At 45.8% G+C, this 24,859-nt stretch overlaps 1 protein-coding gene across 3 annotated transcripts in view; it reads left to right on the forward strand.

Moving 5' to 3' along the window:
- Positions 1-24,859, forward strand: part of MYLK (myosin light chain kinase) — a 281,125-nt gene that overhangs the window by 63,021 nt on the left and 193,245 nt on the right. Inside the window, exons 2-3 of one of the 3 annotated variants that reach the window (XM_086675227.1) lie at positions 5,595-5,758; positions 19,999-20,118. The exons of 1 other annotated variant lie outside the window; for it this stretch is intronic. In XM_086675227.1, the coding sequence (XP_086531353.1) occupies positions 20,116-20,118 (3 nt within the window). In that variant the 5' untranslated portion in view covers positions 5,595-5,758; positions 19,999-20,115. The remainder of the gene's footprint in view (positions 1-5,594; positions 5,759-19,998; positions 20,119-24,859) is intronic. One more of the 3 variants, XM_086675228.1, reaches the window with a different exon arrangement.

Genomic DNA, 24,859 nt, shown 5'->3' on the forward strand with positions numbered 1-24,859 from the left:
ATCTTGTAACAACACCTGAGACCTTTCTCATGAGAGGACTTCTGGATCACTCAAGAGGCTTCTACCTTTTTTAGCAGGTTATCTCAGTTTTTTGCATTCTGATTATAGCAGTTGATCAGAACCATTAGTGGAAACTGAATTCTGTCAGGTGCTTCCCATCCCCCCTACCCATCTAATGAAGTGATTATGTAGTTTTCCTTCTTCAATCAATTGATAAAATAAATTAAATTAATTTATTTTCAAATGTTGAACCAGCTGTACATTTCCATGGTAAACCCCACATTATAAGGATGTGTTATCTCGTGTTACTGAATTTATTAACATTTTGTTGAGCATTTTTGGCCTGTAATTTTCTTTTCTTGTAATATCTTTGTCTAATTTTCATATCAAGTAATGTTGGCCTCATAAAATTTGTTTAATTCAGGTTATCTACTTCTTTTTAATTTTTTAAAATTTATTTATCCTTGAGGGAGAGAGAGAGGGAGAGCAAGAGTGCACACGTGAGCAGGAAAAGGGCAGAGAGAGAAGAAGAGAGAGAATCCCAAGCAGGCTCCACACTGTCAGCATGGAACCCGATGCAGGACTCAAACCCACAAACCGTGAGATCATGACCTGAGCTGAAGTCAAGCGTTGGACACTTAACCGATTGAGACACCCAAGAACCCCGCTATTTCTTTTTGGTTGATTTTTAGTATTTGTGCCTTTCAAGGAATTTGTCTATTTAATCTAAGTTGTTGAATTTATGGGCATAGAATCATTCATAATGTTTACTTTCTTTTTAATGTCTTTAGGCTCTGTAGTAATATCCCCTCCTTCATTTCTGACAATTACAATTTTTCTTTCTTTTTTTTCCCCTGACAACCTGGCTACAGGCTCAAATTTTATTGATATTTTCAAAAACTTTTTTTTCAGGTTTTTCAAAAACTTTATTACTTGTTTTCTTTTGAATTTCAATGATTTGTGCTTTTATATTTATTATTTCCTTCCTTCTGATCAGTTTGGATTTAAATTCCTCTTCTTTTCCTAGTTTTCTAAAGTGGAAGTTTGGATCATTGGTTTGAGGTTTTTCTCTTTTTCTAATATAAGTTTAATGCTATAAATTTCCTTATACACTTAATCTGCTTTAGCTGCATCCCCCAAATTTTGGGACATTGTGTTTTCATATCATTCTATGTAAAATATTATCCAGTATCCCAGGACTTTGTCTTTTATCTATGGGTTATTTAGAAGCGTGTTGTTTAGTCTCCAGAAATGTACAGAATTTTCCAGGTATCTTTATGTTATTAACTTCTAGTTTGATTTTATTATGATTATAGAACATCTGTACATGATTTTACTTTTTAAAGATTGATTCAGGTTTGTTTGGTGGCCCAGAATATAGTCTATCTTGGCGAATGTTTTATGTGCACTTGAAAATAATGTATATCTTGCTTTGTTGGGTGTAGTGTCAATTCAGTTAAGTTAGTTGATAGTGTGTTCAGACCTTCTATAACCTTACTTATTTCTGTATACTTGTTTTATCAATTACTGATGGAGTACAAGATATCTTACTAATGGTGCTGAAGGAAAGAGAACAAAAAGTAATTATAAAGGGAATGTTACAAATCAAACTGGTAGAAGGATAGAGATTATATATATTATTTACTCTGTGTTCAATATTTGATTATAAGTGTTGAAAACTGACTCTGTTAAGTGTTCTCATCTTGTTCCTGTCTTTATCCTTTCATGTATTTTGTTAATTCCTATAGATAAAATGTGATTTATGGTTATTAATCTTACAGATAAAAATGTTCCAAGTCCTTTCATTGCTTTGAGCTCTCTCCTGGGTTCCAACCTCCCCTCCACTGTGTATTTTAGGATGCCTAACCCCCCCCACCCCCCGCCCCCAGTTGCTGGTATTGTCTGGTAGTGTTGCCATTGGACTTTAGTGACCTAGGAGTTTACAGGTCACATCCTTCTCATATAAAACAGAATATAGTAGGACTTGTGGAGAGTTCTCCAAGCTGAGGATTTCAGGACAGTTTTCCTAGAGGCGGTTCACTAAGAAATCCACAAGAATCACATGATGGCCTTCGTCTTTGCAGGGAAGACATGTGTCCCTGAGAGTGTTCTATGTTTCCAGGCACTCAGAAGTCTTCTCATTGGTTCTTAAAGTTTCTCATATGGAATAATCCCCAAAACATATTAAATGAAAAAAATCAAAGTATAGAATAATGCGTATAGTATGCTATCATCTGTATTTAAGACAAAATGGGGATAAAAATAGATATGTATTTTTATAACATATCCCAAGAAGACATTGATGACATGCCTGACTCTGAGGAAGGGAAGCTGGAGCTTGGTACCTAGGAGAAGGGGCAAGTAGAGGACCTTTCGCTCTATACCCTTTTGTGTCTTCTGAGTTTTGAACCATATAATTGCATTGGCTATTCAAAGAGGAAAACAAGTTAAAAACAAAATCCTTCTAGGATGGTTTATCAAACTTGATACTTAGATTGGCCCTGATAATTTACTCTTTTCCCTCATTTCTCCTTGCTTAAGTCTTCCTTCTTCCTGCCCTCCATGTCTGATCATTTGCCTGCAAGAGACATGTTGCAACATGCTCCTCCTTCTCAGAGTGTACTAGAAACTACACAGGGATGAGGTAGTGTTATTTCTTGTGACTGATTGCCATTTTTAATCCCAAACTTTCTAGACCAGAGGTTTTCAAACTTGAGCCTGCATCAGATTCATCTCGAGTGCTTGTTAAAACATTGGTTCCTGGGCCAGAGTTTCTGATTCACCAAGTCTGAGGTGTTTCTAACAAGTTCCCAGGTGATGCTAATTGGAGACCACTCTTTGAGAACCAGTGCTCTGGACTAAAATTGTTTCTTCTGTGATGTGTTGTCCAGTTTTGGTGCCCCAGCTGTGTCCTAAGAAATAAAAAAAACAGGAGAGGTTTGTCCCTTTCCAAAGGCATACGTGTAGCTCACCACTGTCCATCTGTCTGTCTAGCCAACAGTGTCTGTCAGGCTCTATCCCCTTCATAAGCTGATATGCATGTCACCACTAGCAGGACTGACCCTATCAGAAGCCTGCATCCCCCTTCATCTGGGCTCGCCAGAGAGGACATTCGTACAGTCATTGCTGTCATCTCCCCATGAAGACTTAACTGATATTCTTGTAATCAAGAGTCATGCTAATTTCTGATTCACCTTCCAGTGCTTCTCAACAGAGGCACTATTAGCATTTTCAATGAGACAGTTCTTCATAATGAGAATTCTGTTTAATGTGGGATATTCAGCATCCTTGGCTCCCTTCCCTGTCCTTGGTTATCATGGTGATCTGTAATCCCACCACACATCCCAGTGCACCCCTCCTCCAGCCTTCCCCTCCCCACTGTCCCTGGAGAACGGGATGAGAGCAGCACAGCTTTCTTCTGAAAAACACTGTCTTGTATTAAGCCATCAGTGAACCCCCTTATCAAACCACATTGCCTTAGCTCCCTGCAAAAATCCTGAGTCGTGTTTTAATATTTTCCTGGTTTTCATTAAATGTTGATATTAAAAAGTGATTGAATGGTGAATCCTTCTTTTGGAAAACCGTATGGGTGGAATTGTCTACCCATGATATGCAATCCCCTCTCTATAGAGAAATGCACTGGAGGGTCCCTGTTTCCTGCTGAAGTGGCTTTGCACCCTCACCTGCCAAGGAGAAAAATGTGACCCATTCTATTTCCCTTTTTTTTTTTTTAACCATGAGTGTCAGGGAACTCTTTTGCACCTGTAATGCTTAATAGGGATGCAAAATTAGTGTAGAAAACCATTTTGCCTATATTATCAGCTTTTATACATTTTTAATTTTTAAACATTCAGTAGCTTAATTTTGCATTTTCTTGTGGGTGACTTCAGAAGCAGGCCTTGGTGCAGGTTGAGTTGTGAAGGATTATAGCCAAGGATTATAGTTGCCTAACTAGCTGGGCAGAAGAATCCTGTGGTGGAACAGCCTGGCCTCACGTGGACACCAGGTAGGCCGTGGGCTTGAGACACAGGAGGGGCAGCAGGCAAGGGGGCTCTTCTTGCTGGCAGCACGTGAAGGTGTCGCTGGTGAGACTGAAATGCCAGGTGTGCTCAAGCTGGAAGTGAAGTAAGGGTCAAGGAACAGAGAGCCGCAGGTATCCCTGAGCCCTCACCAAGGTGGGAGAATCATTGAGGTGAGTGGTGGCAGAGGGACCAAACTTGCCAGGTCAAGAGAAATTCTGCCAGTACTGACTGGGTTAGCCCATGAGAGCTGCAGAAACCATCACTTACAGGAACACCATCCTGATTTGGCTCCCACTTGATCCTGTGGCCAAACAGGATACAGATGGGGTACAGATGGGGCTGGGTACAGATGGGGCTGGCACTCTGGGGTCAGCTTTCTGCCGAAGCTCCGTGTCCGGGTGGAAAAGAGCATCTATTTGGGGGACCGTAGCAGGGCAGAGATTCCACCCCATCCCGCCCCTCCTCTGAGGGCCCAGTTCCTTCCAGTTCCTCTTCAAAGTACGCCTCAAAGTGTCAGGGGACCACCACGCCAAACTGGGGGTGTCCACCCTCTAGATCTCCTGTGTGAGTCGGGTGTATAAGGCCTTTCCGTCTAAAAGTCTCTTGGTTGAAATTCCATTGTGAGAGCTTGATTCCCTTCTGGTTTACAAACTCTTCATTACAGATTAATACACCTTCTGGGAAGGCAGCAAATAATTTGCACATTTGAAAGAATGGATTTATCACTTTAAGTATTTGAGATGTGCTGCTGGAGGGAAACAAGCTTTTTTTTTTTTTTGAAGTTTATTTTTGAGAGAGAGAGTGCACAAGCAGGGGGAGGGCCAGAGAGAAGGAGAGACAGAACCCCAAACAGGCTCCGCACCATCAGCGCAGATCCTGATGTAGGGCTTGAACTCACAAACTGTGAGATCATGACGTGAGCTGAGATCAAGAGTCAGACGCTTTACTGACTGTACCACCCAGGCACCCCAAAACAGAAACTTCTAAAGGGAGGAGATGGGGTGAGGTTTAGGAACCCTTGCAGGCTAAGGGGGCGCCCCGTGGGCTGCTTTGGTGTGGGCTCTGGGGGAGCAGAGGTGTGGGCTGAGCTCTGGACAGTGAGGGGGGGTCACTGGTTTCTGAGAACAGTCCTCTCCCAGGTGTGAGTATTGTCTCCCTGTCCTGTGAGCTCCTCCTTACCCTGGCCTTGTCACCAAAGCCAGGCCCCTGATCGCCCACGTACCAGCTCTTTCCAGAGGGCCCAACAGCCACTACCTGCTCTGTGGCCTTCCTCCCTCACCCCTGCCAGGGCCTCTCCCCTGACCCTGTGACTTCACCCCAGCTCTGCCCTCCTCAGTTCTCCTGAATTCTGTCCTCTGTGGAGGAAGGAAGCACCCAGTTCTGGTTCTCCTTGTAACTATTCGTCCTGAACTTTAAACCCATAACCCCCCCACACTTGGTAATAAAAGCACCTATTGTCCTTGGGACATTTCCACACAGCCTCTCTGAGTGATGTGCTCCTCCTCCCAGCTGCTCCTACTCCCTTGTGCACGTGTGTCCCTGACTTAGCTTGCCTTTCCTCCTTCCCACCAGGCACTGGCCAGGAGGCTTCCAGTGGGCTGTCCCTGCTGCCATCCAAAACACTTCAGGAGCTTCTTGGCTAAGGGCCCCACGAGCCCACAGGGAGGCAGACCTCCAGGACGTCTTGCCCTGTGCTCCCAGCCCAGTTGCCACAACAAACAGCAGAGGAGACGTTGGTGAGTGGGCAGGGTTCAGACTGTGCCGTTGACCATTCCTCCCCAGCCGACCCTGAGGAGATGACAGAGCCAGGGCAGAATAGTGCCCGCAAGGTGAGATGACACCTGGTCAGGTGCCCAGACAGCTGGGGGTGAAGCCAGCATGCCTTACTGAGCATTATCTGTTGACCCTGGCTTAGCTGGTCAGAATTCTAGAACTGGTGGAGCTGGTGGGAACTGTCATTGAAGCCAGCCAGGAAACAAGATTCGGTATCTGCTGGGTGCCCTGGTTTCTGCTAGAAACTGTTATGCTGCCAAACTGGTGCTCCGTCCTTCCCAATTGTCCACAGGCTTCTTCCTCCTGCTACTCCAGGAAGGTGCTCTGGTTAACTGCATTTGGTTTCGATTTTCCCTTTGACTCTCTGGTTCCTTAGCAAGAAGCCATCATTGGGGGTGGAGCACAGTTCACATTCTGTGTTAATTGTGGAACCCATCTGTTCCAGGTCCTGACCAAGAGCTCCCACTGGCCCTGCTTCACAGACGTGATCATTGTCACTCTGGTCAGTGGGAAATCCCATTGAGAGTAGGTGTAGAGTGAGTCTGCTCAACAAAAATGGTGCCTTTGTGGGCAGCTATACAGTGGTCAATATTCTCAATTATATTTCAAAAGTCTGGGTGATCTTTTGGGATATCATACGTGAAAGTTAGGGGTCGGGGTCCATTGCTTTCGTAGCTTTAACTGGTGAGGAAGATGGGTTTCCTTCTGCTACCCTCTTCCCTCTTCTTGGGGTCTTGTGATTACAGTACTTGAGGGGTCCTCAGCCAGTGGCAGCCTGGGAAGTGGTCTGTTGACTCTCACTGTGAAGGAGGCTGATGGGGTCCTAACCAATTCAGTGAAAGCAAAGCAAGTGAGAAGGAGGAGGGGGAAAGAGCAATCAGTGAAAAGAAGCATAGCCTGTGATTTTATAACACTGATTTTCCCCCAAGGTTCTAAGGCTACTTTGAAGTATGGTTCCATCATTGAAGTGGGAGAATAGCTTCTTTCTTAAAAATTATTTTTACTTTATTTTTAAAAGATTTTTATTTTTTAAATGTTTATTTACTTATTTTTGAGAGAGAGAGAGAGAGCGCAAGCAGGGGACGGGCAGACAGAGAGAGAATCCCAAGCAGACTCCGTGCTGTCACTGCAGAGCCCAGTGTGGGGCTTGAACTCACAAATGGTGAGATCATGTCCTGAGCCAAAATCAAGAGTTGAACACTTAACCAACCAAGCCACCCAGGTGCTCTGACTTCAGCTCAGGTCATGATCTTGTGGTTTGTGGGTTCCTGCCCCACGTCAGGCTCTGTGCTGACAACTCAAAGCCTGGAGCCTACTTCAGATTCTGTGTCTCCCTCTCTCTCTCTGCCCATCCCCCATCATGCTCTCTCTCTCTCTCTCTCTCTCTCTCTCTCTCTCTCTCTCTCTCTAAAAAATAAATAAAAATTAAAAAGAGAGAGAGAGAGAGAGAGAATACTCTTAGGCTGCTTTGGCAGACAAAACTAAATACATGGGTTCTGTCCTTTTGTTAAAAAAAAAGATCTTGTAATTTTAAAGCAATTTTTAAAAAGTGATTATGAGGTTGGACTCTAAAGTGGCTGATGAAGGGAGAAAGCAGTGTCTTACTACTGCCTGAAGGAAAGTACAGAATGTATGGCTGAGATGGGGCCATTATTTTAGGATTCAGGGAAGGCTGGATCAAAGTGAACACTGTGTATGCATGAGCATTGCTCCCTTGAGAGGCGAGCCCTAAGGCACTCTGACATTGTGAAGCAGCAGAAGCAGAAGATCAAAGGATGGAAAAATTAATGCAAGTCCTTTATTTTGAAGGCAGGTTTGCCTTGGCTAAAATCAGGATGAAGGTAGAGGCTCGGGTGCTGGGGAGAGGGCTGTGTAAGAAGCCCTTTCTGTGGAGTTACCCATTTTATGCTCAAGGCAGGGAAATTTACAAGGAGAAAAAAGAGGACAAATCTTCATTGGAAAAGCTAGAGCAGATGGGACTGTGGAAATCATCCAGTACTCTTTTCCCTGCACTGATGAGGAAAGGGGGCCCCTGAAGGAGAGCTGCAGCGACACACCTGGTTGGTGCAGAGTCAGGCTGGAACTTGGTGCTCTTCTCTGGAGTCCCTTCAAGTCTGAGCTGATGGGCTGCTCACAGATGATTCGGACACCTTTAGCAAGATGCAAATGTTTCTTGACAGACTTCTCAGAAGGGCAAGTAACCTTTAGTTTCCTCCATACATTTTTTTCAGAGATGCCTGTGGAAAATCTCTTTTCTGAATTGCACACTCTTTTTTTTTTTCAACGTTTATTTATTTTTGGGATAGAGAGAGACAGAGCATGAACGGGGGAGGGGCAGAGAGAGAGGGAGACACAGAATCGGAAACAGGCTCCAGGCTCTGAGCCATCAGCCCAGAGCCTGACGCGGGGCTCGAACTCACGGACCGCGAGATCGTGACCTGGCTGAAGTCGGACGCTTAACCGACTGCGCCACCCAGGCGCCCCGTGAATTGCACACTCTTAATGAAGACATTTGTTCTGCTTTTGATAAAATAAACTTTGAACAATGAACTATGGTGCTATATTACATCAAAATGTATTTCCCTAGGCTTCATTGTAATTCTTCTTTTATACTGAAAGCTCATGTAATTTAGAGAGCTTTATGTTGCTTGATATATAACTTGTAATTAAATGTAGGGTTTGATCATATTTCTTTAAAAGTTGGGCATTAGGGTCTTGATTAATATTGTAACATCCCTTATACTATGGTTTCTATGAGAAAGTCATCCTTCTTCCTAAGAAAAGAACGTAATCTATGTCAATCTGGTTAACATTGATTTGATTAATGTATCAGACATTCATTCATTCATTCATTCATTCATTCATCATATAGTCCTTGAGTGATGAAGCAGGCAAAGTGCTTGCTCTCGGGTAGTTTTCCTTCTAGTGAGAGAGGAAGACATTAATGTCTGTCGTTGATTTTAAAGTTCAGTGAAGAAAAGTAGTGCAGGGTAAGGGGATGGGAGGATTGGGACAGGGTTATTTTTCATAGGATCATCGAGTGGTCAGGGATGGTCTCTTTGCCGAGGTGAGATGTCAGCAGAGGACAGAGTGAAGTGAGCGAGTGAGTCTTGAGATCTGGAGGAAGAACTCTATTCAAGGCAGAGAGACTAGCCACTGCTAAGGCCTTGAGGCAAGAGTGAACTTGATGTGGCCAGAGGAGCGGCAGGCAGGCCAGCCAGCTGTAGAGTGGAGGGTGAGGCCCAGTGTGATAGCAGGTGAGCTTGGAGCAATAGGCAGGGCTGGGTGAGGTAGGGCCTTACAGGCCATGGTAGAAGTTTGGATTTTAGTCTGTAGGTAACGGGTGGTCATCGGAGCATGCTGAGTAGGGGAGTGACATGTCCAGCTGCTGAATGGAGAACTGACTGGGGAAGCAGTGTGGAAACAGGGAGGCAGTTAGACCGCGGCAAGGGTCTAGGGTCATGATGCTGGTGGCTTGGATGGCTGGTGGCATGGGGTTGGTGACATGTGATCAGAATGGAGGCAGAACCAGAACAAAGGTAGGCAGGTGGATGATGGAGCCTTTGGTCTGGGTGGGAAGTGCTGCAGGAGGAGCACATTTGACGGGAGAAAGTTGAGAGTTCTTGTTACATCTTGTTAGATAAACCAGTGGGGATGTGGAGTAGGCAATTGGATGTAAAATTTTGGAGATTGGCAGAGAGGTTAGAATGGGAGATGGGTTTGGCAGTCTCTGGCCTCTCACCACATATAAAGCCATGGGACTGGAGTTGATCCCCCGGGGGGTGAGCAGGCCATCACTTAGAGACCAGGAAGAGAGGGGAGGGTAGGAGGAAAGAGAGGAGAGTGCAACACCCCATCCAGAGAGGAGTGTCTCTCCAGATGGACGAGGTGACTGTGCCAGTGCAGCTGAAAGCATTAAATATATTACCAGCCTGAGAATAGTGTCCTCTAGATGATTGCCTGGATTTTTATGTGCTTGTGGGCCTTGTCTCCCCCATTAGACTGGGAACTCACCAAAGCCAGGGATTATTTCACTGTTCTTCTGCTTGCACTTGGAGCCACTTAAAGCTACGGCTAAACCACCTACTGAGTGGACACTTACTTGTAGAAGCTGCTTAGAGAGTCATCCATCAATGGGACTATGGGGACAGTGTTGATGAGGAAGGGGCAGAATGAGTCCTGCTCTTGGCAAAGAGGCCAGTGATATCCCAATTCTGAGTAGAAGGACTTGGGTGGCAAAGAAGACAGATGGGAAGAGCAGGAAGGAAGCAGGACTGTCAGATTCCTGATTTGGGGAGCGATCGGCCCCTTAAATGTAGTCATATAGTTCCCTCCTGAGGAAGGGGGGCCCTGAAAAGTCAGGAACTCTTTGAATGGCTGTTGATTGATGCAGCACTTGGATTCTTTACCTCTGTCTCTGCAAAATATGTGCATCTATCTATCTATCTATCTATCTATCTATCTATCTATCTACTATCTATCTATCTATCTTTCTGTGGCTTAAGAAGGATGGAGGAGCCTGTAATGACTTCCCTTGGAGGTACCTGATTCAGAACCAGCAGTTCAGGTCCTGACAAAGAGCAGAGTCCCAATGGGACCTGAGTCTGGACAGGAGTTCTGTGGTGGTGCTCGGGGGCTGTCATGGCCTCTTCTGTTGACTGGGTTCCATCGATCTGTATCTGTGGGGAGTAACTGGGCCTGAAAGTCTGGCCATCTCTGACTGGGGGTAGTGTCTGGGGTAGACCAGCCTCAAAGATCCCTAAGGGCTGGGCACACTAGGAGTTAATCTGCATAAGGAGAGAGATGAGTTTCCCGGCCATCAGGAATCTGGGATAATAACTGGATTCTGTCCTGTTTCTTGTCTCTTATGTAGACATAATGAAACCAGAGGACTCATAGGATCATAGGAAAGCATAGGAATAGTTTCCGCTGGGACACTGTGAGAGCTTTGAAGAGATGGGAGGCCATCTTGATGAGACAGGACCAGAAGTTGAGAGTCCTTGACAGCATAAAGGAGACCCTGCTTGTGGGATGAGGGCAGATCCTTGGCCCTCCAGAGTTTAAGCTGGTAATAAGCCTGCAAGCCAAGGGTCCATCCCCTGGAGTTACCCTGGGAACCTAATAACTAAATTTTTCCAGGCGATCCTGATCATGGGGCTTGATAAAGCCCAAGCCTGTTGCTAAAACTACGTTAAGATAAAAGCTCTTTTTATTAATTTGATACCCATTAAAACCATCACAAATTAATTAATTTTCAAAAGAAAGAAAACTATGCCTCAGTTCTGCAAGTAACTTATGTCCAGATGTTGACATCTTGGGACAGCCTGTCATGCTTAAAAATATTGTAAGAAATCTTTAGACAGTAAAACCTAAAAATAAAACCCCCAAAATTAAAAAGAAGAATAAGGGAAAAGCATTGTAGTTCAAGAGATTTATTGGTTTATTTATTTTTGAAAAGAATATAAAGTTAACAATTTAATACCAGATTCCAAGACCTAGGTATCCCCACTTTTGTAGTGGGGAGGGAAGGTAATTATAAAATGCAAGAAAGCACCCAAGGGAGAAAACTATAAAAATCACTGGAGGCTTAGCTGACTAGCCAGTGGTTTCTACAAGCTAGAGTTAGTGAAGCGCATGAACCCTTGATGTGAACAAGTGGTGCAGGGGGGCACAGGGAAGAGATCGCGTTTGATTAATTCATGGTGCCTGAGGAAGATTTGGAACCACTGACAACTTCCTTATCTACCAGCCTCCCATTAAGCCACCTGGGGTGAACTGAAATTGTAGTGGATGAGTTGAAATTGTATTCATAACATTATCCCTGACTGTGTTCTTTTCTCAGTGCCTGGGGTGAGTCTGGAGCACATTCATAGCAGTATTTCCGCCCTGTTGCCCCATTCATATAGCTGCCTGCTCAGATCTCAGCTTTCTCTGGGTTGCAGCTAGAGCGGTTCTGGGCCAGATTTCCAGGACGACATCCGCGGTGTTCTTACCTCTTCTTCTGAACTATGCCAGCTCGCGTCCCGCTGACCTCCAGCCGTGCCATATCCCTCGGATCAGGCATCCCCCACCTTTTGTGGGGTGATATGGTTGTTATGGAGAGGCCCACCTAGTGCTCTCAGTGGAGGGTGAGGAGAGAGTGACAAGCATCCTGGGATGGTGGCAGGACTTGCAGTTTCCTTGCCCACAAATGGAATGCAGGTAGAAGCTTGTCCAAAAGTTTATACAACACAAGCCCAGGGTCTGATACTGCGGGTGAGCATCTGGATTTAGGAGGGCCTGCTTGGTCAGGTGGGAGAAGTGAGTGACATGGGAGGAGAAACTGTGGTCTGTGCATTCCAGACAGGGGGACTCAAAAGGGAGGTCTTCCACTCAACAGATGTTTCCCCTCTTTCAAACCAAAGCCTTGGAAGGACCTCAAATGAAGGGAACTTTAGATGAAAATCAAGAAGATGAAAATCAATAAAAATAGATAAGGAAAAAATAATAAAAATATTTTTCACTTACAATTGTTTTTTGAAGCAACTAAACATGGACAGAATGTGATGGGGTTGATGAGAGTCTAAGCTAAAGACTATAGGGAGAGTGTGTTTTGCTACCTTTTCTTTAGGTTATGGTTGATAACCATGGAGGGTCTGAGATTTCACCTGCGTGCAAGCTAATGAGTTAGCTACGGTGTCATGGGACCTGTGGGTTAGGCATAAATGACTTTTTGATTCACAATGATAACAGTGGCCTGGGTACCAGCATTTTCTCACACTGGGTCTTTGAGCTTCAGTCCCAACAGGGCGATGCAGAGGGCCAGGTGGCACCTGTGCACATGGGAGAGAGAAATCTTGAGCTTAGGGAACTCAAATCTTGTATAATGGACAGTAAGTGTACGTGTGCTTTGCTCCAAAGGCGTACACGATCTCGCTTGTTTACGACATAGGTATCCTTGAAAAGATAGTCTGGAACAAGGTCACTCCATGCTTCTACTTGGAAGATGTGCAGAACTGAGAAAGAACCATGGAGAATGGCTTCCACATGCTGCATCGATAGAGAGGGAAAGGAAGCTGGTGTTACCACCTCCTTGTTACTCACCAGGCAGTGAGCAGGAGACCTCGTTCTTTACCTCATCAGAGCTCAGAGGTGGTACTGTTGTTAGATCAGTAAGGAGCTGGTGAGTAATGGGACTGAGACATCCAGCTGCAGGATTTATGTAGGTATTACCTACTTCTTATATGTGAAGCATCGTGTTAAAAAATAGCTAGAGCTTAGTCAGATGTTTATTGGCTCACAGTTCTAAGGGCTGTCCATGCATTGTGTAATTCTCATAACTAAGATTATCAGGTGCTGCTAAGGAAACTGTGGGGGACACTGAGGCACAGTGAGTTGATGGGGCTAGGATTCAAACCTCCATGTTTAGCCACTCTACTCCTCTGTTCTTTCTTCAGCCCTCAGGGTCACACAGGGAAGGTCATGGTGAAACTAGCATATGCACTGAGGATGTGGAAAGGTTTGGAAACCATGCCGCGTAGGAATAGCGGAAGGGCCAAGGGTGTCTCGTCTACAGAAGGATAAAGGATAAATGGTGACTGTCTTCAAATATTTGTAGGCATGTCTTGTAGCAGAGTAGAGTTTACTCTTCATGACCCCGGGGGGCAGAATGGGGTCCAGTTAGGAGGCATATCATCCCTCAGCCTGCAATGGAATAGGCTGCTTGTGAGTGTGGGAACTTCTCGAAGGATTTTCTGGGAGATTGCCTTTTGGGATGCCATGGGTGGGATCTGTCAATGGCCCCTCAGTAAGCACCTCTGTTTGTATTCTCTACAGGAGCTAGGTGATGGAGGAGGAGGTTTCTAGTGAGATATTCTAGACCTTTCCTAAGAGAGCAGGCCCAGCTGAACACAGTGGCCCAAACTCCCTCCCCTGCCATCCCTTTCTGTCCCCTTTCTAAGAATTCTCTACTGTCAGGCATGCCCAGAGGGAGTTCCTGCATGGATGAGGCTGTGTCCTAAATGGGGACTCCAGCCCACTGTAAGGGGCTGGAGAAGTCCATCTCAGCTGTAGGCCTGCTCTGTCTCATGAAGGGACCCACCAGGATCTTGGCTCAGTCCTGCCTCTAACTCTGATGGGTTTGGTTCCATCCCTCTCTGAGCCTATAATCACCAGCCTCCTGGCTTGACCAGGCTCTAGCAAGTAGCCTCACACACACCAGACCCACTGTTGCCCAGTTTGGGACAGAACAGGATTCCTATACTGGGTGGGAGGTTGAATTATGACATCTCTGTGGTCTCTTAACTGTATCTGTGGTTCTGTGATTCACCCTTCCTTTCTTTGTCAACAGCCCATGCTTTAAAAAGCAAGTGGGAACAAGTGGTTGGATCCAGTACTCCTCTGTAAGGACCTGGCTGTGACCCAGTGGTCACTCTCTGGTCTTGGGCAGCTCCGGTCCTGAGCGGAGCAGGTCTGGTTCAAGTGCAGGTCCAGGGAGGCACTTGGGGAGATGGTAAGGAATGGATGGTGGCAACTGCTTTAATGGCATCTGTTGCACTCAGCCAGAAATGTCTTCTTTTGGAAGCTAAAGACTCCCTCAATATGGTCTCAATTAGCCTGTGCATATCTTTAAAATAATTACATTTTCATCAAAGGGTTTTTGAGAGTGATGTTTAGCCCAGTGTAAAGGGCATGATCAGGATTTGATCCTGAAATAATGTCTCTGCTATCCCAGATGTCAGGAGTAACTAAAAATATACTCATAACTCAGAGGAATTCTTGGTTTATTGGACCCATCTCCTCTTCCTCTTAACCTCCCTCCAGAAAGTGAGAGGGTGATGAAGTGAGCCAAAATTCTTTAATTATCCAGTCTGCTGACATTATTTTATCTGCATCACTGATATTAAATTTGTACAGCATTCCATTTCAGTCACAGAGCTAGGAGCAGCCTCTGCAAACGCGGGCCTTTGTCCTTCTGCTGGTTGTGGCCAATGTTCTGCTTTCCAGTCCACCCCACCCTCCCTCAGACTTCTTAAATTCCAGAGCTTTCTGTGGCACCGGAAATTATCTGTCTGTGGAATGTCCATACTTCAGGAAAGTCCCTGAACTGTGTATCCCAATTCTGCTTCCCCCAACTCATCTTGGCCATTTGTGGTTAGGTTTTGGCATGTGCCTATCATTGGAGAAAGCTGGGTTTGGCGGGAGCATTTCATCGTGTTTCTATTATTGACATCAACGCAATTTCATCGCTTCCTATCATTGACATCCATGGAGAAGGAAGGGAAAGTGTGGCTAGTTTTTTTTTTTTTTTTCTTCTTCTTCTTCTTCCTTCATGTACAAATTTAATTTTCCCTGTTATATCCTTAACTTTTCTGGGCAGTCAGATGCATCTTTGGTTTCAGTTTGGTTCTCTAGGTTGTGACCTTTCCATCTGACTTCATGGTAACACACTCAGCTGGTTTACTTAGCACCTGGTTGATGCTACTCTTACTGCTACAATCAGGTCATATTTATTGAGGGCTGCTGGATGCCAAGCACTCGCTGAGGGCTCCAGTCCTCACAGCCTCTTGAGGCAAGTACTATTACCGTCCTCTCCATTGTACAAGTGAGGACACAGAGATTCGAGAATTGGCTGAAGATCCTGCAGCAGGGCTAGGGTTGGAAGCCAGGCAGCTGGCTGACTTCACCGCGCCTCCCTCCCACCCCGCCCCACTAACTGCCTCCCGGCCCTCCGCTGTGCACGAAACCAGTGTCCCCACTAACCCTCCAGGAAGTGTTCCTGTCTTTCTAAAACCCTGTCCTCAGCAAATGTTTAATGAGAACTGAGTGTGCAGGCCATTCTGCCATGGAGATGCAAAGATCTACAGACGTGATTCCCACCCTCCCCCCACAACCTCTCAGACACTGTGGCCAGACAGAGCCTGAGCTCTGCTAAGGGGCCATATTTTCTGTCAGCTTATCCCTGGTGCTGCCATCAGCAGAAATGCCTGGTAGCACTTACCTGGGCCCACACTGCTTGTGGTGAGCCCTCACAGACATTTCCCTGACCAGAGCCAGCATTGTGGCTGGACCAGACCTTGTGGTCCTTATTACAAGATAAGACCTTAGCAACAAGCATCAGGGAACTTGGAAAAGACAGGGGTTATTACTTATGTATGAGTCCTAGAGGGTACATGGCATGCCTGGGGCCACACAGCGAGGTCATGGGGAGAGAGCGAGAGCTGTCTTGGGGTTCTGCTTTTCTGGGGCCAAAGGTGGGGGCCTACGGTCTCCCAGGATCACTCTTTATTGGTAAATTTAAAACCTAAGAGTGGGAATTAAAGTGTGGGAAGGGAAAGGTCAAAGGACCAGTGGTTTAAGTCAACCACAGCTCTCTAAAAAGCGAACTTGGAGGGTGGGGCGACTTGGCTCTTCATCTAGCATGTAGCTGGCGGTGTGCTTGTTTGAGACGGATGTCTTTGAAGTGGATGCTTCAGTAACCAAAAGCTTAACGTCAGGACCTTACATTACAGTCAGAAAAGCTGTCGGGTGCTTTTGCCAACGGTGCCTTTGTGGCATTCACTGCTGTTTCCAGGGTCGGTTAAGTATCTGACTTCTGCTCAGGTCATGATCTCTTGGTCTGTGAGTTTGAGCCCCACGTCAAGCTCTGCACTAGCAGCTCAGAGCCTGGAGCCTGCTTCAGATTTTGTGTCTCCCTCTCTGCCCCTCCCCCACTGATGCTCTGTGTCTGTCTCTCTCTCTCAAAAATAAGTAAACATTTAAAAAAGTGATGAACAAACTACCAATTAAACAAAGCTGTGGACATTTTTACAAATGAATGAGAGAATATTTTAATTACCAAAAAGGTAATTAGATTGAAGGATGGCCTGTTAAACTATGTACATTGAGTGTATGCAAAACCATGCACCATCCTTGTTTTCATATTTTCTCACAGATTCGTGGGAACTTGGTCCTGGATAGGTGCCTGTGACCCCATGTTATAGATCCTGCTAGATCTAGGCCTCAGAGCGGTGGGACTTTGAGATTAGAGTAGGACTCAGCTGCATGGAAAAGACTGCCCATGCCATTCCAGAACTACCTGTACTGGCAACATTGTATAGGAGAGGGCGGAAGGCCTTTAGGTTTTGCTTGATAACAACAGTGGTCTTGAACTTCATGACTCCTTCCAGTTGGATCCTTTCCCGTCTTGCTCAACACTTGCCTCACTTCCCAAGCCTTGCCTAACTTGGTTGGATATCTAAGCGCACATCCCTCCAAACTGTGCAGGAATCCCTAGACCTGGCCCTTGCTTAAGGCCTGGCACTAGATCAAGGAGCTCAAGCTCAAACTGGAGCTGAAGAAGGAGAGAAAAATATTTAGGGGGCCATGAGCCAGCCCAGGTAGTAGGCTGACATGAATCAAGAGGACCCAGATGCAAAAGCCATAAAAATTTCATGCACTTTGACTCAGTAATTGAAATTCTTAAAATATATCTTGGGGAAATAATCTAGACTGAAGGAAAAGTTATATGCATGAAACTGTGACTTGTGAGGTCATCTGTTTTTAGTGAAATTGGAAGCAACCTAAATGGTAAATAACAGGGGCACGACTGAGTAAATTATGGTTCATCCACTTGGCAGAATATTGCAAAGTCATTAAAAATGAGACTTATAAAGAGTGTTCCATAACCAGGAAAAAGTTTGTGGCTTAGTCTGAAGAAAAGTATGAAAATGAAGGCATTGATACTATATAAATATAATTAAAAAAAATTTTTTTAAGGTTTATTCATTTCTCAGAGACAGACAGAGTGTGAGTGGGGGAGGGGCAGAGAGAGAGAGAGAGAGAGAGAGAGAGAGAGAGAGAGAGAGAGAGAAAATCTGAAACAGGCTTCAGGCTCCCAGCTGTCAGCACAGATCCTGATGCGGGGCTTGAACTCATGGGCCATGAGATCATGACCTGAGCTGAAGTCGGACACTTAACCGACTGAGCCACCCAGGTGCCCCTATATAAATATAATTTTGATTTGAAAGGTACATATATAGAAAAAAACCCAGGAGAAATGTACATGAAAAATGATAGTATTTGTGTCAGGAAAAAAGTCATCTGTAACCCTTTCCACAACTAGACTTTAGCAGATACTGTTTATGAACAATGACAAAAGAGTCTGGAAGAGGGGGACTGGAGTGAGTTCAAAGTTCATGCAGGGAGTCAGCAATCAAGACACTGTCTAGAAGAGGGGGAAGGACACATATGAGAACATGTCCAAATATAACCCAGTGTGTGAAATAACATAACCGTTTCCTGAACTGAAGGCAGGTGAAGCATGAATAGGGTGAATGTGGCCAAGGAAGAAGTCTGTGAAGTCACGTCTCACATGTAGACTAGGAAGACTGTGGAAGGATGGGAGTGGCCACACATTCATCCTGGTTCCCCTAGACAGTCCCGGCAAAAGGATTAATAGGATCCCTTTTCATTGTCAAAAGAGTCCTGGTTTGGATAATCTGTCACATGGTCACCTTAGATGTTGAAAAGGAAGGAGAAGGCCACTCTAGGTTGATGATAATTGTTCTGCTGGTCACCTCAAGCACTTAAGAGTGAACAGATTAAGATTCCCTGATGCTGAAGTGGGCCCAGCCTGATGGAGAGGTGGCCCAGGTGTAACATTTGAATACTGCCCCACTTCCTGTTTAGTTGAAGGCTAATCAGGGTGGTTATTCCCAAGCTTCCCCACCTGTAGCTGGAATTTGTATTTTGCTCTGGCCAGGAACTCCTCTCTCCTTGATTCCTTCTTCACCCATCCCACAGATCTGGTGCATGACTATTAAAATTTTCAGTGAGCAGAAACAGTACAAGTAGATAATTTGCCAGCCGAGCCTTCCCCTGTTTGTGTACCTGGGAGCATTTCTCCTCAGAGAAGTTCTTGACTTTTAATAGAAAAGCTCATGTATGGCTAGTGCAGAAATAAGTTCAAATGGCAGAAGATGATAACTTTAAGCAGATCGGGGCTTGGCCTGGGGTGGGCTCTGTTTACCTCTTGGTGTCTACCCTCTGTTCTGTTGCCCCTGTCAAGGCAGGCTTATGGGGAAGCCCATTGCTGTGCAGAGCACCAAGCTGACCAGCTGTGATTCAGCCTGGAAGCCAAGCCTAGGTTTGGGTTGCAGGAAAAATGGGGTTGGGTTGTGGAGGAGGCCTCCTCCCCTGTGCCCACAGGAGAACTAGTGTGACCCTGAGTGCCCCAAGATGCCTGCCTGCGACAGAAGAGGCAAAGGACCTTCCTTAGGCAGCATCTCTTACAGACAGTCTCAGCCCAGAGGTTGAGGAGGAGGCCAGAGGAGCCAGACAGATGCCCTCACTTTGTTTTTTTTTTTTTAATTTTTTTTTTTTCAACGTTTATTTATTTTTGGGACAGAGAGAGACAGAGCATGAACGGGGGAGGGGCAGAGAGAGAGGGAGACACAGAATCAGAAACAGGCTCCAGGCTCTGAGCCATCAGCCCAGAGCCGGACGCGGGGCTCAAACTCACGGACCGTGAGATCGTGACCTGGCTGAAGTCGGACGCTTAACCGACTGCGCCACCCAGGCGCCCCCAGATGCCCTCACTTTGTACATGAACAAACATAAATGCTTTGGGGATTGCCTAAGTGAAGAAATAGCTGGGCCTTTTGTGAATCTTTTGTCCTGCTGTTTGGTTGAGGAATACAAGTGGTGAGTGTGGGCACAAGCTCCCTTTGACTTTTTTGGACTTAAGCCCGAAGTTACCTTTTAGCACGTGAATACTATTTTAAAAACTCTCCGGTTAAGACCTAAGGGGAAAGAAAAACATGGCCTCACTTGAGAGAGAGAGGTTTGCTTTGGAGGCGAGGATATACATACTTGACAGGAACCTTCCGAGGTCAGCTAAGAGAGGACCCCTGAGCAAGCAGGTGTTCATGCCAAATCCCAGCTCCCTGGAGTGGCCTGGTGGGAGAACCTGACCTTTCCATGGGGGAGAAAGTACCATTGTGAAGACTTAAACTGAAACCGGTGTAAACAAGACGGCGCTGATCTTTCTCTCGTTTCATTTTATCTATGCCACAGGGAGCAGGTCCCATTAAAAGCAAAGTCCGATTTTTCACTTGGGCCCAGAAACCAAGAGGGACAAGCCATTAGAGAGGTAGCACCCAGCCCTGACCGACAGCTGTGAGGCAGAGCAAAGTTGATGGCAAGGGTTCTTGAGTATCTCATGTCTTGAATCTCCCCACATCAGGTCCTGGGCTCTGGGAAGTCCTAGGGACTGCTTTCTCCAAGAAAAGTGACACGGCACACCGGGTAACGCTGAAACACCAGACTAAGAGCAAAAACTGATTCTCTGCATTACACGTTAATGGTAAGAGCTCCAGATGACAGCAGTTTGTTAAATGTTCTATAACTATGAGAAATGGAGGTTAGTAATTAGAAGTGCACTGGTAACTGAGCACGCAGGAAGCTCTGTTTTGGGCCTAATCAGCCATGGCTGGAGAGGCCTAGCTGGTTGGTGGCTGTGCCCACTGGATAGAAGCTTACCTGAGGTGCTTAGAAGAAAATGCTCTAACAACTAGAATGGGTGTTTGCAGGGAGGCAGAGAGCATACTTCTCTTCAGAGTCCTGTGCCAATCTTGTTCCTGTGGGGCAGAGAACATTTAACACCCAGCAGGTGTTGGGGCCATGTTCCCCTCTAGGCTGATGCTGAGAAACTGCTGCTTTTGTGTCGGCGGAGTGTCCCGCACAGGGTGTTGAATTGTTGGGTCCAGGAGTGGAAAGCCATGAAGGGTTTTAGGGCCTGTGAACAGGCCGTTGCCTCACTAGCTATTTTGTTTCCAACCCCACTTTCCTAGTCCCTGTGGTTCTATTGTCTTTTGCTAATCTGGCCTCTTCAATAGGATTCCAGACCCTATGTCCTCGAGGTCCCCCAGCTAATACTTCGTGGTGGCCTGTTGATCTTCCTGTTGCCTTGCACTTCCTTCCCTGGTAGCTGATGTGGGGAAGGGCTTTCCCCCTGCATGTGAGTGTCCCTGTTCCTGAGAGAGGGTTGGCAGAGAGAGATGCTCTCTCCTCCCCACTGAGAGACAGTTGAGCTGACACCTCTGAGCAGAGGTTCCTCTCTCCGGAAGGTCAGTTACAGTTTGCTATGTTCCTGCTGACACACTGCCAGTGCAAACCTGAGATTGGGGTTCAGAGAGGCCCAGGCCTGGCAAACACCAGTGCCAGACCCGAGGATGCCCCATCCACCTGTGTTGCTCAGACTACAGATTGAACTCTTCACCCAGAACTCTCCACCTCGATGGGGAAGGAAAGGCAGGGCAGGGGTGGGGAGGACAGCCAGGGTGTGAGGGAGGGAGATCATGGGAGCAAATGGAGGCCACTGGCAGTGAGTCAGAAGGAAGGCATGTGTTCTCACTCTTCCCGCAGTGTTTATGTCACCATATTGGGAGGATGTAGTGTCTAACACGCTGTGTTGAACCTCTCATCTTATTTATGCTTGTGGTGGTCATTGTAGGTGCTCAGAAACACACAGCGGTGTGTATGTGGACAGGCTGTGTGCATTTTAACCCTTAAGTGGGGGTTCTTCTCTGTTGGGAGCACAAACTTGATGAACCTGGCTTGGTTGGCCCAGATGATCAACATGTGGCCCTGATAACATAAATGTTCTAAGTAGTCAAGAGGGAGTTGATTGTGTCAGCGTGTCTTTGTCCAGCCATGGAACAGGCTTTGTAAGACAAACATCCGGGGCCTAAGAAGTTGGGATCTGGAAGAAGATTCTTATAGATGTGAACCACAGGAATGAATGAACTTCTGGAATTTCCTTGCTGAGAGGGGTGTGCATGCTTGTGGCTGTGGCTTTTGGCTACTGTATATACGTTCTGCTTCCTGGTGCACAAGACTTACCTAATTACTAGCAGACAAGCTCATCACTTCAGAACCAGAAGTGACTGGCTACTGTCACACAAGTTCCCTTAACACGCTCATCCAGGTCCCTGAGGAATAGTTAAGGGTAGCTTGTCTGAGCTGCTGTCCACAGACCAAAGTATGTGAAGGGCCCCACAGGTGTTTGGCTCAAAAGAGGCAGACAAGGTGTGCACATCATATTATAAATTATGTTCATCTGTATATACAGATAATACACATCCAGGAGAAATGTTAGAGGTCTTCTAACCCCAGAGAGGTTAGGACACTTTTCCAGGAGCCACTGTTAGCAGGTCCTGTCCCTGAAATTTGGTGGCTCTAGCCTTATGCCAGCCCTTCTCTCCGGATATTGGTTTTCTTAACTATAAACTGAGAAAGTGACCAAATGTCCCCCTGTGTCTGGGACTGTGTGCAATCTAGTGGCAGAACCAGGACAAGACACCAGGACCTTGGACTCCAGCTACCTCCCAGGTCCTCCCCATGGCATCTTTAAACACTGTGTGACACTGTTACCAAGGGTCTGAACCTTGGTGCCAGAGACCTGGGTTCAAAGCCAACTGATAAGAAGTAGCTGTTATTGTTAGTTCTGTGACCTTGGATGTATTGCTCAACTCCTGAGTCTTCTCTTCAAAATGAAAATAATATCCATCTTACCGAGTTGCTTTGAAAATGGAAGTTAACTAGGTAAAACCCTCACTATGGTAGCTGGCCCCCAGGATGCATTCAATTAAATAGGTTATTTTTGTTTGTAACAGTAGATAGTGTGCATCACTTCATTTGTCCGGACCTGAGGTTTCCTTTCTGTGAAACAGTAGTGTTGGACTGGACCCGTGCTTCTCTGACTTTGCCGTCCCCAAGGGAAGTGGAGAAAGAGCATGTGCTCAGCGACAGGGGCTTGGGGCGTAGTCTGAAGAAGCTTATGGAAAGCATCACATTTCTTTGAAGTCCTAGATTTATTTGTAAATCTACTTATCATTGTCATTTTATACAATAAGGTGAATGCATTATTGCTTTTATTGTTTTAATATAAAAATGTTTCCCCCACATCTTTGAGTATAGTTGATGTTCTGGGATGAGATGGCCTCGAGTATCCCCAGAGGGCACAGAGCGATACGCCCGTGGGGATGGAGGTGGGATTGTATCGTTTCCAAGATCCCTCCCAGCTCCGGCATCCCATGTTCCTGGGGTAAGTGGTACCTAGGAATCCTGAAGGAACCTCAGATGGGCAGGCTCCCCTAGGCCCCTGCCCCTAGTGGGACAGGGCAGTGTGAGGTAGGGGTGGAAGCAGCAGAAGGGAGGGAGAAGATGCAGTCTCTGGAAGTGAAAGACAAAGAAGGCTGGAGGAGCAGGGCTGTGTCTGAGCCTGACTTTTGGCCCGTGGGCTGATAAACCTGGCCGGTTTGGGTTGGCAGCCCTCCACCACCCCAGGTAAGTTGCAGGAAACACTAAGCCATTGTTTCTCATCTCCAGCTGGAAGCTGTCCAGGGCATGGGCCCTCATGTCATGGAAGGGTGGGTGAGGGCAAGGGGTGAACTTCATGTGGAAACATAGGGCTTGCCACACTGCCAAAGCATCCTCCTGGCAGTGCTGATGTAGCATCCAAAGCCAGGGTCTGGGGTTGTGCCCAGCCAATGGGAGGAGAGTGGAGGCGAGCCTGGAAAAGAGCAGCAGGCTTTGGGGGAGAACACAGATTTCTGGCCTGTGAATGGGAAGAGAGAGCATCTGGGCAGGGGTGTGGAAGACAGATGTGCATGGACTCTCTCAGGCATGAGGGATTGAAATGAAGTCACCTATTTGTTTAGGACAAGTATTGGGGCTTTCCCTGGGCAAGGGATTGACTGCATTAGTCAAATTTGTACCCATCAGATAGCATTCCAATGAATCTAAGAGAATATCACAAAAGTTGTTACACTGGAAATGTCCTGTTGGGCAAGGTATTTATTACAATAATAAGATTTAACATATCTAGATGAATTCTTCCTGAGCACGTTACCAAATAGAGCTAGGATTTGGCGTTAAGAAGGATTGGATTCCACTTCTGCTTTGTTATGACCTCAGGCAAGTCACTCTGTCTTAGAGCCTCAGATTTCCCATCAATAAATGGGGTTATAATATATTTCAGTATATTGTGACGTTCTGGATTGGGAAATCATTTTGTAAGTTATCAATAGCATAATGTTAATTTGTGTAAGTTTATTTATTTTTGAGAGTGAGAGAGTACATGCATGCTTGAGCAGGGGAGGGGCAGAGAGAGAGAGAGAGAGAGAGAGAGAGAGAGAGAGAAAATCCCAAGCAGGCTCCTGGCTGTCAGCGTGGAGCCCAGTGCGGGGCTTGATCTCATGAACCATGAGACCTGACCTGAGCCGAAATCAGGAGTCGGATGTTTAACCAACTGAGCCACACAGGCGCCCCTAATGTTAATTTCAAATAAAAACCCTTTTGGCAGCATTAACAAACAGCATTGCTATCTTCTAGGCCCTCCACAACCTTGTCTTAATGAGTTTAAAGATTGTGACTCTCTAAACTTCTCTTGATTGAAATCATCCTTTGTAACTCAAAAACATCCCTTTTTCAGATGAGTTTCCTTGCTCTTAGACATGCATCATCATCTCCCCACTTCTAGTTTAGCTCTGTACTGCAGGGCTCACCTGCCCAGATAGCCCTGGACTGTTCTCTGTGCCATACAAACCTCAGAGATCCCTGTACCTGTCTTTGAAGATACATTGGTTCACTCTGGGACCCACTTACTTCATCTGTAAAATAAGGGGAAAAGGTGGTTGGACTAGATGATTTAGGTCCTCTTCCAGCCCTCGTGTTCTGTGATCCAGCCATATTCCAGAGTGCTTACAGTAAGCCAGAATTTGGTAAGGTGAGAGCAATGCATATTGCCTAGCCGATGACAACTGATAAAAATAAATCAATATTCAAATGTACATTAGTAATCTACTCTTTACAAGAGGGCAATATTTGCAGCAACATTTAAAATAAATTAGAACATCTAAATGAAATGTGATCTCTTATTCTTCATAATAATAGTTTCATCAATTGATAAATAATTATCAGTTATTTGATAATTATGAAATATTTATATTTGAGGGAGGGATTGCTGTGTGTGAGGCATTGTTAGAAGTACTTTGCATATTATAGTTACAAAGTATTGGGTATTCCAAGTATATACTCCGTGT

Source organism: Puma concolor, chromosome C2 (assembly GCF_028749965.1).
Source record: "Puma concolor isolate L17-30 chromosome C2, mPumCon1.1.hap2, whole genome shotgun sequence".
Taxonomy (NCBI): Eukaryota; Metazoa; Chordata; class Mammalia; order Carnivora; family Felidae; genus Puma; species Puma concolor.